Below are 12,634 nucleotides of genomic sequence, written 5' to 3'. Positions count from 1 at the left end.
TTAAACCGGTCATGAAAAAGTTCAAATTTTTGTTATTTTCTTGCTTAACCAGTGTTATGAGCAGTCCGACTAGCTTGAATCAGATAGGAAAACAAATTATTGGGATTTTGTCATTACGTATACAATAATAAATGAAAATGATCCTTGCGCAAAGCATTTTTTATATATTTTTGTGAAGGACATCCGGACATCCGCCCAACACTTCACTTCCGCTAGTTGCAGTACGGGAGCAGACGCCTCCACGTTTGGGGCGTTTTGATGCAGTTTGTTGTCGTATGTCGTGTCGGTGTCAAGTGGAGCGGTAAGGCTTGGGCGTTTGTGACCGGTGTTATTCGTGAACACTGGTGTGGGGCGCTGATGCGTCTATTTTTTATACTGCCACCACCCCGAAATTTGAAGATACACGGGCCCCATGGGCGTCCACAGAACTTTTTCCAGGGGGGGGGCACCCGTGCACATAAAGGGCCGGGGAAAGGGGGGGGGGGGGGGGGGGGGGGGGGGGTTAAGGGAAAAGAAATTGCCAAAGATGCGCGATTTCTGGTGTAAACTTCAAGGATAAAAAAAAAAACATTAGAAACGGCAAGGTAAACTGCCAAGCTTAAAAAATAGACTGGATTTTGTTATTGAACAAAGCGTTAAGTTTAATTATTCAAATTGCAGAAAAATTATTAAAAATATGTTGACAACAAGAGTGCCAAGTCTCTGTGAACGTGAGTTCGCGGCTCACGCGAACTGATGACCAGCACGCAACACAAAATGTTCACCAACATGCGACTGTAGTTAGTCTTCCTTGAATAACAGCTGCAGACGCCTTGGATTTTTCTGGGCAAATTGCGTGATTACACGGGTGATAAAGTCGTCCTTGTGTTTCATTACACGCTCCCGGTGTACGCTCATCATACAAAGGCCGTCCAGCCTATCGTTCCTCATAGTTGAACGTAGCCACGTCTTCACTCTCCTTAGTGTACTGAACGAGCGTTCGACAGTGCAGGTGGTAACTGGTAAGGCAAGAGCCACCTCGATGGCGTTTGCGACAGCGGGGAAGAACGTCTTTGCCTGAAGCAGAAGTTCGGGATAAGATATTTCTGAGCAGTCCCCAGTTCTGTTGAGCCACATCTCATACCAGGAGATGCCCTCTTCCTTGAAGTTTTCGATGCCGTAAAAGCCTTGGAGTTCATCGGCGAGAACAGCAAACTCAACGCGACTCAAGTGCTTCATTCTTGCTGGATGCAGCTGGAGAAGTCTGTAGCTCTTCTTGTTGCTTTCAGAAAAGCGGCGAGACAAAGAAGCATTAAGAGAGTCCAAGTACGGCACATATATTGCCACGCGGTAATACTCTTCCGGCAACTGTATCCCGTAGTTGTCTCGGTGGGCCTGCCGTGAGGCTTGTCTGGGTACAGATATCAACACGCCTAGATGATTGGCCGCTTCACTTGCTGTCTTCATGATATCCGAGAACTGCTCTTCAGCGTTGGTCCGGTGGCCGCGAAAAATATTCTGCAGCTCAGTGATGTGGTTGTGTACAGAATGGAAATTCATGGATACACTCTGCAAAATGTTCGTAACGGGTTCCAGCCGTGCGCTGTACTTCGCGACAATGTGCAAACAGACGATGAAAGATGAGCTCGTTGTTGCGCAGTGGAGGATATGAGCGCGTTCCCTCGTTGCAGCATTCGAGCTTGATTCCATTGATGCCAGGTCCTCGAGCGCTTCGACTATGGCCACGTAATGCTCAGAGAAGATCCGAATTGACTTGTATTTTGCAGACCACCTTGTTTCACACAGCATCGGAATGTTGGGCACCAATTTCCTTCGGAGAACGCTCTCACGGAAGAAGTTTATGGTTTGTTTGATGACCCCTATCGTGTTTCGAATTTCAGAGACCTCGTTCAGATCGTTGATCACGAGATTGAGTTTGTGGCTTGCGCAGTGGAAGAATAGTGCCTTAGGAAGCTCTTTCTGTATTATCCTGTTTACTCCAGCTTCTTTTCCAGCCATTGAAGAGCATCCATCGTATCCCTGTCCAACGAGGTTCGACAGAATCAGCCCGGCATCCTTCAAAAACTTCAAGATTGTAGCGGCGATGCAAGCGGAGTTCAGTTGTTCCAGCTCTAAAAATCCCATAAACTGCTTCCGAACGAATGCCTCGGTTCCCGCCTTGTCAATAAAGCGAATCCCTATAGACAGCTGTTCTGTTCCTCCAATGTCCGCCGTTTCATCCGCAAGGACGGAGAAAGCCAACGCTGTGTTAGCTTCGGACACAATTTGCTCTCTCAGGATGTCGCCACAGATTGTGATGATCTCGTTCTGGATCCGGACAGAAGTGTACTTTGCGTTGCCAGCACAAGAAGCGAAGTGTTCCTGAAGTCGAGCATCTCCAGCTTCCACCCGAAAATCAAGGAGATCGTTGAAGACTCCACTGTCAGACTGCTTCCCGCGAATAGGCAAGTCATGCGTTGCGCAAAAGATGATGGTGGAAACTATAGGAAATAGTTTCTCGCGGTTCTTTTCAACTTGGTGATGCAGTGCTCTGTTCAGCTGCTGTGCAACGGGTAGCTGCTTGCTCATCATTACATTCATAAAGTCTTGTGAGGCTGCCATTGCTTCCTGGTGCCATTGGGACTTTACGTGATCCCTGCACGCCTCATGCATCTTTTTGTAGTTCATGAAAGCACGCACGATAAAGCTACCTTGAGTGCCGCGGTGAACATTCGGGGGAAAAGTGACGCACTAACGGCAAAGGGCGCCTTTCGCTGTCGCTGAGTACGCAAGCCAAGGGGAGTAATCTGCCAGCCATTGGTAGCGGAAACTTCTTTTGACAGATGTTACATCTTTCTTAAAGTCGTACTTAACATCTGGCGTCCATGGGTCTTTAAGAAGGCGTAACTTCAAAGAGTCCGGGATGCTCGGGTGTTTAGCTTTGTCTAGAAACTCTCCCAAGTCATAATTATTAAAGACCCGAGTTGCTTCCTTGCTGGAGTCACCTTGGTTTAAACCCAAACAAGGGGAAGGGGAATCATCGTAGCTTACTACGTCGTGGGAGCTCACCGTTGGTGCAGTCCCTCTCGTAGACTCGACGATGTCAGCTGCTGTCTGCTGATGAAAGCTTGCTTCACTTTGGTCAGATGTGGCAACGTTGAAACATGTCACACCAGGATCTTCAGCAGGACAACTTGATAACACTTCGTCACACATCCGCTGACGCTTGAAGAAGTGTCGAATGTCCATTGTTTCGGATCGCGCTAGGCAAAGGTGACTAGAGAGTGCCTCGTGGGAGATGGCGAACAGGCGAAATGGACGGATTGATTGTAACGGACACAGTGAACAGTCATAGCGGGCAGTAGCTTACGTCTTTGGAATCGTTGTTTGTTCAATTCTTCACTCCACGCCAGCAAATCCCAGCACGGCGTACAGAACACCGAAGCCCGCGCATTACCGGCAGATCGCAGTCGTGTCGATGACTATGCGGCTACCCTGGTGTTTTTGTTGCTTTCATTCGTCTGAAGTGTCTGACACTCGTTCTTATACACAGAAAACAAGGCAAGGTATATTATGTCACGTATTAAAGACTTTCAGCAATAAAAACAGCGTATATAATTAATTAACCTTACTATTAAGATAGATAACAATTCATCAAATTTGGTTTCGGTTTGATTTAACTGGAATCTAAAAATGATGGCGTAGCAACTTAGTTTCGTTGAAACGGTTCGTATTAAAAGGTACTACTCCCTCAACCTTGAATGCAGTACAAGTTTTTCCAGGGGCGGATTTATGGTTCAGGTTTTGAGGGTTTGGGATGGGGGGGGGGGGGGGGGGGGGGATACAAAGAGATGTGAAGCCACGTGCGAATGGTACTTTGTTCCCCCGAAATGTAGTGGGCAATTTGATACAAAAACTCTACTGTACAATATAAGAATGCAAAATCCATGAAATTCATAAGAAAAAAATAGCATCGAACTTTCAGCTTAGAATTGTCCTCTATCATAAATATCTTCAATAGCCAGCCAGTGTTTCCTTCACCACCGGGACCTGACGGGCTAGATCAGTCATAATATGTGACATGTAAAGTCGGCTCGCAATCCTAAAGGGCGTTTTGTACGGATAGGGCGGACTTCTTGTCATATGGAGAACTCCAGTGTGTTGGCAAAAGTTGAGTAGCTTTTTACCAATGCATGCTCAAACTAAAAAAAAAAAAAAAATGCTCCAAAGTTGCAGGGGGGGGCAACCGCCCACCCTTGCCCCCCTTCCGGACGCCCATGACGGGCCCGTATAGCAATGCATTATGCTGAATCGCGAGCTCCTTCTCTGTTGACGTCGCTTTCCTGGTACCACTCGTGGATACTGCAAATGTTTAAACAGTGTGCACCGTCTCGCCTACATCCCCGGTGACGTACTCGACCTGTTGAAACTGATTGCTTCCGTCATTTTAGAGTACGCAAGGCAGTTATCTCGTTTTTCTGGTTTCGGTTATAAAAGCAAGGCAAAACGCTCGTAGTTCCCGCCTTCAGTACACGTTGGACATCTTCCACACTTTGACACCGGATAACTGAATGAACGAGGATTTACATTCACTTCCGAGGTTACTCTCGCCGCTTCCTCACCGTTGAGCAGCAGAATGAGCTGGCGACAAGCCGCGGATGAAAGGCTTGAGCATCAACAGCCCAAGCGCACTCGGTGCCGATGCCGGCGACGCGGGTTTCTGTCAACCAGGAGGCCAGCACAAACCGTGACCGTTCCAGCTCTGCGTCATGACACGGTGTTGCAGAGAGCAGGGTAAAATACAGCTACAGGGATCACCGAAGCAAACGCACTGCTATCTTATATCTTGGCTTGTGATTGCGCCTTTGTAGTAGATCATCTTATTCGTTTTGCTGGAGAGACGCAAACGACGGGCATAACAAAATCGCTTGCATATTCCGCATATCTCACAAAAGTATTTACCCTGTCACCTTGCGAAAAGCGCGAAACACGGAGTCCGCACCGTCCTAAGCTTCACGTTTTTTACCTGCTTTAGAGCAGTTTGTACCTGCTTGTAATTATGCCTACTGAAACTGAAACAGGGCAGAGCCAGAGAGAAAGAGACGAAGTTGGGAAAGCTTGCTCGCTCTCCAATTTCTCAACTCTCAAGTGACTGTACTATAATAAATGCACCAACGCCCCTTCCAAAATAAAGAAAGAGCACTACGTTCACAACGTAAAAAAATGGTCTCAGTGCATGCATCTGTGGGCAGGTAGGAAACCTTGCCCTAATTTATTCACGCCGCATGATTGACGCAACAAACTCGTTGCAGGACCGAATCATCTACTCGAGCGGTGTGCGTCGCTGCCAAACGCAGTCCAACACGAAGCATAAAACACGGCAGATTTAAGACAACAATCCGGAGTCCATTATGCAATTAAAACGACGTAATTGTGTTGAAAACGCCCGCTGCTTCTTACTCACGGTATGTGTCGGGATACTTACACAGTTTGAAACGGAACGAAGGAAGATTTACTTTTAAAAACGCTCGCTGCGTCCTCCCGGACCAGCTGGACCGGATCAGCTGACGACGACGGGACTATACCCGTTGAATCTCCACCCCGCAACAAACAGTTTGCGCTCCGTGTTGAAAGCGTGGTTCAAACATACCCGGAATACAAAGCACCGCACCACACACGACGAACGTTTCAGCTCTTTTTCGCATCGCCGGGTTGCACCAAACAGAACGAGATCGCCGAAGTCAACGCCGCGCTGTCGTGAACCTTGGCTTGTGGTTGCGAACTCGTGGACCCTGTGGCTCCCATCGCTTTCAAAACACACACGACGATTAGGAATGGTACTTTCCGTCTTCCGGGAACATCACAGGGGCACTTCTCCGTTCACGTCTTCACTATGTGCTCGCAAACTCCGAAGCTCTATGCGAAGCTTCTCGCGTCCCGTCAAACCAAAACAGTAGTGGCGCCATGCGCACTTGCCAGATTTTCTCCGGTCAAACAAAAACAACGAAAGCCAACCGACTCTTGCTTCCAGCGTACATCGGTGTTGCGCTTGCGCCGTGGCCAGATCGCTTGCAATTGAAGGTTGAAGCAAAAACAAAACCAACTGCAATGTCACGTGTTCACATCGAGGACACGCTTTTTATATCTATTTTAACTGTTTGGAACGAATAATTAGACCCATGACTTTATTTGTGGTGTGTAAGAAACTGTTATCAAGACCCCTAAACTAATAGCATCTTCGATCAACTCGCACCGGAATCGCCCTGAAACCAACACAGTGCACAGCGCTCCTCGGTCGTGCAGCGCGATGTCGGTGCAAATTCGAGGACAAACTGCGCCGCGCCGGGGCACCTTGCGTCACTTCGCGCTTTGTTCGTTTATTTTGCGTAGGTCAGCGCACGGTGCCCGTCTGCTGTCAATTTCTTCTATTTTTTTACTCGCGGATTTGACGGTCCCACAGAAATAAACATCGTGGACGTGATTGTCGATGGGGTCACGAAGCGGGTGACAATTCCACATGCATATGTTGGCCATCATTATTAGTTCAAGAAAACGAAACACCAGATAATAGCCGTACCTCGCTTCATCGAAACGCCTCGCGCCGCTTTCCACGAAGTTCGTGCTTTTCGGGCGCTCCTTGCCACCGCAGCAATCGCCAGTAATCGCGGCGATGGTGAGAAGCTCGTCGTCTCGCCGTCAGAAGACCCGAGGAAATCATCTAGTGCAGCTGCGAGGCGTGTTCGTTTTTGCAAGATCGCCATCTCGATAGCCTGCGCGTCTGCTACTCCCGCCATCTTCTCGATTCCCGCTCCTGGCCGCAATGCCTGATGGGACTGCCCCCCGGCGCACCGCCGATTTTCTTGGTGCGCGTTGGGGCAACGAAAAGCCGCACCGGGAGGGTGCGCTTCGTTGATCGAGGACGTACGGTGCGCACCGGTGCACTTGATCGAAGATGAAGGGGCGAACCTCAGTGCCCCGGTGCGCACCGGTGCGGATGATCGAGGATGCTATAAGTACAAACATGGGCGACATGAGGGAAGCCGCATTGCCATCGACCAGAAAATGGCGGGGCGGCGAGCACGGTAAAGGTGTATCCACACGACGGACCGGGCCGCGGACCGATTGATCACGTGATGCACGGCCCGCGGGCCGCCCGGCTGCGATGAGCATCCACACGGCGGACCAAAAGAGCAGACGACAGAGCGAACGGGCCGGTCTAACCCTCGACCTCACAGCTCCGCCAAACGCATGCAGCGAGCTGCTTTGAGGCTATTTCTAAGGAGCCAAGATGGAGGTTGAACGAAAGAGACGTTTGGCCGCGGCGGCCCTGGCGTTGAATGTTGAGGACGAGGACGACTTAAGTGAACCGAAAAAGGCATGGGGACATCTTTAGATGATTATTTGGGTAGTCGTCGTGACTATTGTCCCACGGAGCGGGGAGTTGATCCATGAGCGCGATGAAGTAAAACGTTGCATCGTCGCAAAACAAATGGTTCGTCTACTTCGTCTTCCACAATTGGCGCCAAAAGAACACGACTTTGGATTTGGATTCCAATTCAAACAAGAAAAGTCAGCTTGTTGCCAGACTTAGCGCTTCAATTATACTATAAACGCCGCGGTCCGCCGCCAAGGTCCGGGCGAGAAAAGTCGATTGGCATTTCTCACAAGCGTGGGCCGCGGACCGCCGGCGGACCTCAAAAACCGGTGACGTAAGATCACGTGATGCGCGGCCCGCGGACCAAAAGAGCAATTTGGTCCGTCGTGTGGAAACACCTTAAGGGCGGGTTTCGCCGACGTCCTGCGACATGGCGCAATTGCTTTTGGTGCATATCTGTCTCCGAGACATGTTTTTTTCCGCGGAATTTGTCTCGACGGTCCTTTCTAAGTGTGTCCCCAAGCATTCCGGTGCTTCGATAGCCGGCAATGCCGCGGTCGTCGCCGAGGGCGATGCGTGTTATGGAGGTTGGCTACACGGTTATGCGTGTATGACCGAACCAAAACACGTTTTTTACAACCTCGCATGATTTCTGAACGAATTATCCGTTACTCATCGTGTAAATTTATGGTAATTTGTGTAAATAGCGTGTTTTTCACCCCAAATATTCGCCAAATACACGGGACTTGCTAACAGTGAGGCATGGAGACCGTTGCCATCGTGGGAACCTTCATCATTAACAAAAGCGTAACATTGGGCCTCTCATTGGCTTCACATGACACCAGGTGTAGTTGGGTTATGCCCAACCACATGTCCCAAAAACTGGTTTTATGATAAGAATGGAAGTAATAATATTATATTTAATTATTTCCATAGTATTTATTGCATTGATATCGGGATATATTAAACTTTTAAGAGGGCGCGGTACCTCTATTTATTCGTCCGTTGCAGCCACCAGATGGCGCGCGGCTCGAAACGTGGTTGAACGCGCAACTTCTAGATGGCGCCAGTATCGAGGTGTGAAAAGGCCCGCGTTATCCGCTGCGTGAAATAGATCCCGAAATCTGCCGTGTTCTCCCGGCGGAGGAAGTTTCTGCATCCCTCGCGCGCGCTTGGTATGTACGCGCGGTGACCGAGTCCGGCCTCTGCGCTGTGTGATGCAGTGGGTGGCGCTCGTTTCTGTTCGGAGGTAGGAATAAAAATGCCGGTCCCCTTTTTTACGACGCTCGTTTCTATAGCTTGTTTTTCTTCTTTTTTTTTTATCTCAAGTGACCTACAGTACCGCCTGTTCGAAATCGTCCTTTGCGGTGAGCGATTGAGAGTCAGGTTAGCATTTTATTTGGGTCAGCACTACACGTTTAATGGAGACCTCGGGCGGCGATGTAAATATGCATTGCTTCCCAAAGTGTGTCCAAGGTGCGCAATGACAATTGGAAAGGGTATTGAAGGCGCGCGACCGTCGGTTGGTAAAATACGTGCGTTAGATTGACTTATTCAGTCTAACCATTTTTGCCAACGTCTTTTATCTGTTTCGACAAATGACATGGTCGAGTCTATTGATAACCTTAGCTAGATTGGACGTACGGAGTGTCCGGGCTTTAAATAAATTTGCTTCGTTTATGTGAATGAATAACTGTTTTCTCTTTTCCGTGCTCGGTGCTATGCAAAAATCGCTGAGATGTTATGGTAGCTCAGTGTGGCGGCGTTTTGCACGCTGACTCGCTATTGCATTCGCTGTGCACAATATGTGTTCAGATGGAATGTGCCAAATCGTATTTCCGATCGATATGATAGATTTACTTTGCTACAGTGTTAATTATATTTTCCTGATTCAAACTGGTTCGTCCCTGATCTGAGCCTAAGTTTAAATTCGAAGGGCAGACAGACTTAGCGTCGTAACAGCCGTAATGCGCAGAAAGAAATTAGTACCATGAAAGAAAAACAAAAGGATACGAGGTGGCTCAGTGTTATAGAAGTAATGAGTGTGCAAAGGATGGGATACGGTCCATTCGTCACATGCACACTCGTCACAGGACGATTGGTCACAGGACGATTCGTCACACAGGAACATTCGTCATAGGATGACTCGTCACGCGGCCAACCGGTCTCACAATAGTTCGTCCCCCCAAAAATGTATTGTTCAATTTGGTTCGGGCGGACAAAGGCGAAGAATTTGTAAGGAACGTTTTAGCTTCTGATTCGGTCCCGAACATTGAATGTTGGTTGGGCCTCAGAAAGTCGGTCACCTCTTATCTTAGCATGTCTTTCGCTTCTCGAGGTCAAAGAATTTGTAACAGACGTTCTAGCTATCTGGGTCCGTCCTGAACGGTGAATGCGGAGGCCATAGAAGAGCGACTATTTTTGAACTACATTCAAAAGGATGGAGGTGATCGCAACAGAGAGAGCCATGATGCTGCACGAGGGGTACTCGTACACATTCGGCAGAAGGAATTCCGATACTTGTTGGTTTTGTCGAATAGGTGTATGCAAGGCAAAACTAAAAACTAATTTGGCTGCCAGTCGGATTATTGCTCGTTCAAGCCTGCAACTGAGATCAACCTGCTGAAGACCCGTAATATAATGAAAGGAAAAGCGGATGAGTATTGTAATATTAGTTTATATAACCATTGGTTTACGTGACAGTGGAAAATTGTGAAACTCCTCATCAGGGTATGTAGGCAGATGTTGAAATTTACAATTTACTATCGTCCCCTGCTCGATCAATGAGACCAGTTGCCCGCATGACGAGTCATCCTGTGACAAATGTTCCTATGTGACGAATCATCCTGTGACCAATCGTCCTGTGACGAATCCGCATGTGACGAATCGTCCTCATCCCGCAAAGGATGCCATCGTACGTTTTTTTTTTTCTTTTTTTCTTTTTTTAACTCTCCGCATTGCTGGGAAACGCTCAAGGTACCAGCAAAGACAGCGAGCTGGCGTGAAATTTCCATCGAGCGGAAAACGAGTGTGACTTTTATTTCATCATGCGCTTTCATTTTGATATGGCTCAAAATGGGCGCGAAATAGTAACAGGTAAGGCAACAAAATTTAGATGTTAGGTCTGGAGCACCGCCATACTCAGCCGTGTTGGGGGCATCTCTCGCGAGTCAATACGGCAAAGGTATTGCGCGTCGAACTGTACGTGAGAGTTATCCATTTCAGCGAAACCTTGATTTCGCAAAACTATTGTGGCTCGAGTCGTGGCTTCCAGTACTTGAAAGCCACGAGCGAGAAATAAATGACAGTTGATTTTGAAGGACAATCGCGACGTGGAAACCCATAAAAGAGAGTCCCCTTCTCTTCAAGTGCGTGGGTTACGCTCTCAATCCTGCACCTGTGGTAACACCGCAGGCTCCTAAAATGGCTTTGAAAACGTTCCTGATCGCAACAACTTTTTTTTTTTTTTTTTTTTGTCGAGGCGCTATTTCATTTTTTTTTTACTTTTTGTCTACCTTGATACCCCATCAGCGCAAAAACTACCATAAACTAAAAAAAAAAATAGTGGGCATACAACGACAACGCACCCACTGGGACCCGAGTCAAGGCAAGAACAACTAACTACTAAAAGGGGAAAAAAATCATGTTCGCATACACAGACAGAACGCCTCCATCGAAAGAAATGAATCATGCGCTTGTTCTGCCAGTCTCGTTGTGCGTCTGTCAAAAGCCACAAAGGAGGAAGACAATCAGCGCCTACACCACTCCCCTCCACTTCCCCCCCCCCCCCCCCCCCCACCACCCCTAAAAAGAAGAAAAGAAAGGTTTCTTGGGCGCGCGCGCGGTCGCCCAAGCGATGACCTTGGAAGGGTATGCGATTGTAGCACGTTTGTCCCCCGGTTGTGCCCCTGTCTCAAATGCCACGGTCCGTTTCTCCCAAGTGCCCGTCTTATCTTCCCGAGTATCAACTCCGCAGTGATTCTGAATCATTCCGATGCTTTCCAACGTTGCAAAACTGTTAGACGAATATTTGCACAGAAGTATACTCTGTTCGCAGAACTATCTACGGCGCTAAAATTCAAAAGCGCCGAGTTGGATTGGGGAACTCGTGTAGGTTTAGCTCATCGTTGGAACATTCTTATTCGCTCGATGAACTCCACAAAACGTGTAAATATTAGAATGAACTTTCCAGAGAACGAGAGTTGTTGTCGGGGTTCCAGGCGACCGGACAGGTCGCAATTATTGGCTGATTAAAAATTTTATTTCATAATCACAATCGTATCATCAAGGGCACGCCATTTCCTCATCACTTCTTCTACGAAAAGAGTTGCTGTATTCGTAGCACACACAGACGGAAACGGTTGAGACTGCCCAAATAATATCTTCTTTTGGCAGGTACTGCGCAGCGATTACACACAATGCCTCTAACATAAACATGCTGCTCCACATGTCTATTCACAAGATGCAATACATCGTTCTCCCAACTTTGTTGAAATGGGCATGAAAGCGCGTAACCGTCACTTTTTTGAAGTTCTACTTAGAGGTGAAGTGTTTACCGTAAAAAGTCGTTAATTATTTATTTTTTTCCGTTTACTACAAAGCTCGATTCCCTTAAATTTTTGTTTTTATATCGTCTCTACAGCGCTTTTACGTCGGTACTTTCGTGTTAGAGGACATCACATAATGTGCGAAAAAAACAACAAAAAAACGGTAGGATCGATGCTGCATAGCCTTTTTTTTTTTTTTTTTTTGTGGACATCAAGAAAAAAAAAAAGATAGTAGTTGTCTTCACTTCGCACTGCATGTTTTGGCACGGAAGTTCCTATTTGGTTATGATGTCTTTACTTTCTTAAAAATTATATACAGTAATTTAAATTACCGAATTACAAAAACGTCGAAATTGTATAATTGCTTTTCGTTGGGACGCCATGACGACAGCGACACTCGTGTTCCCTCGTGGTTTTCGCCAGCATTTCTACGATGAATTGCCAGGATCGCGAGATGCAACAGCGTGACACTCCGTCTTCTGTGACGTCATTTGTTGCACTTCGGGACAACTTTTGATGTATGGCCAGCATAAGACGCTAACCACACCAGTCGGAGACGCGCTGCAGGTGCCATAGTACTGCTCGTAAAAGTAGCTGTCACGTGCTTTGCTCCGCGACTGAGGGTTGCCAAATTACGGTGAAACGGAGTATAGACAAAACAGACTGGACGACATTTACCGGGCATCTTTAGAGCTGCGAAGCTCAAAATCACGCGTACTCATAAGATTTTTTT

At 47.6% G+C, this 12,634-nt stretch overlaps 1 protein-coding gene across 1 annotated transcript; it reads right to left on the bottom strand.

Moving 5' to 3' along the window:
* Nucleotides 1-780: 780 nt before the first annotated feature.
* Nucleotides 781-2,652, bottom strand: LOC120849615 (zinc finger MYM-type protein 1-like). Its single transcript, XM_040221861.2, has one exon. The coding sequence runs from the start codon at nucleotides 2,650-2,652 to the stop codon at nucleotides 781-783; it is 1,872 nt and encodes a 623-aa protein (XP_040077795.2).
* Nucleotides 2,653-12,634: the final 9,982 nt, after the last annotated feature.

This window comes from Ixodes scapularis, unplaced genomic scaffold, assembly GCF_016920785.2.
Source record: "Ixodes scapularis isolate PalLabHiFi unplaced genomic scaffold, ASM1692078v2 PGA_scaffold0__279_contigs__length_252992795, whole genome shotgun sequence".
NCBI lineage: Eukaryota > Metazoa > Arthropoda > Arachnida > Ixodida > Ixodidae > Ixodes > Ixodes scapularis.
The sequence above is the reverse complement of the archived record's forward strand: the minus strand, read 5'-3'. Positions and strand labels throughout refer to the sequence as shown.

What these genes read in the sequence shown, in the direction of transcription:
- LOC120849615 (XM_040221861.2), bottom strand. Translation starts at nt 2,652, where the DNA reads ATGCATGAGGCGTGCAGGGATCACGTAAAGTCCCAATGGCACCAGGAA.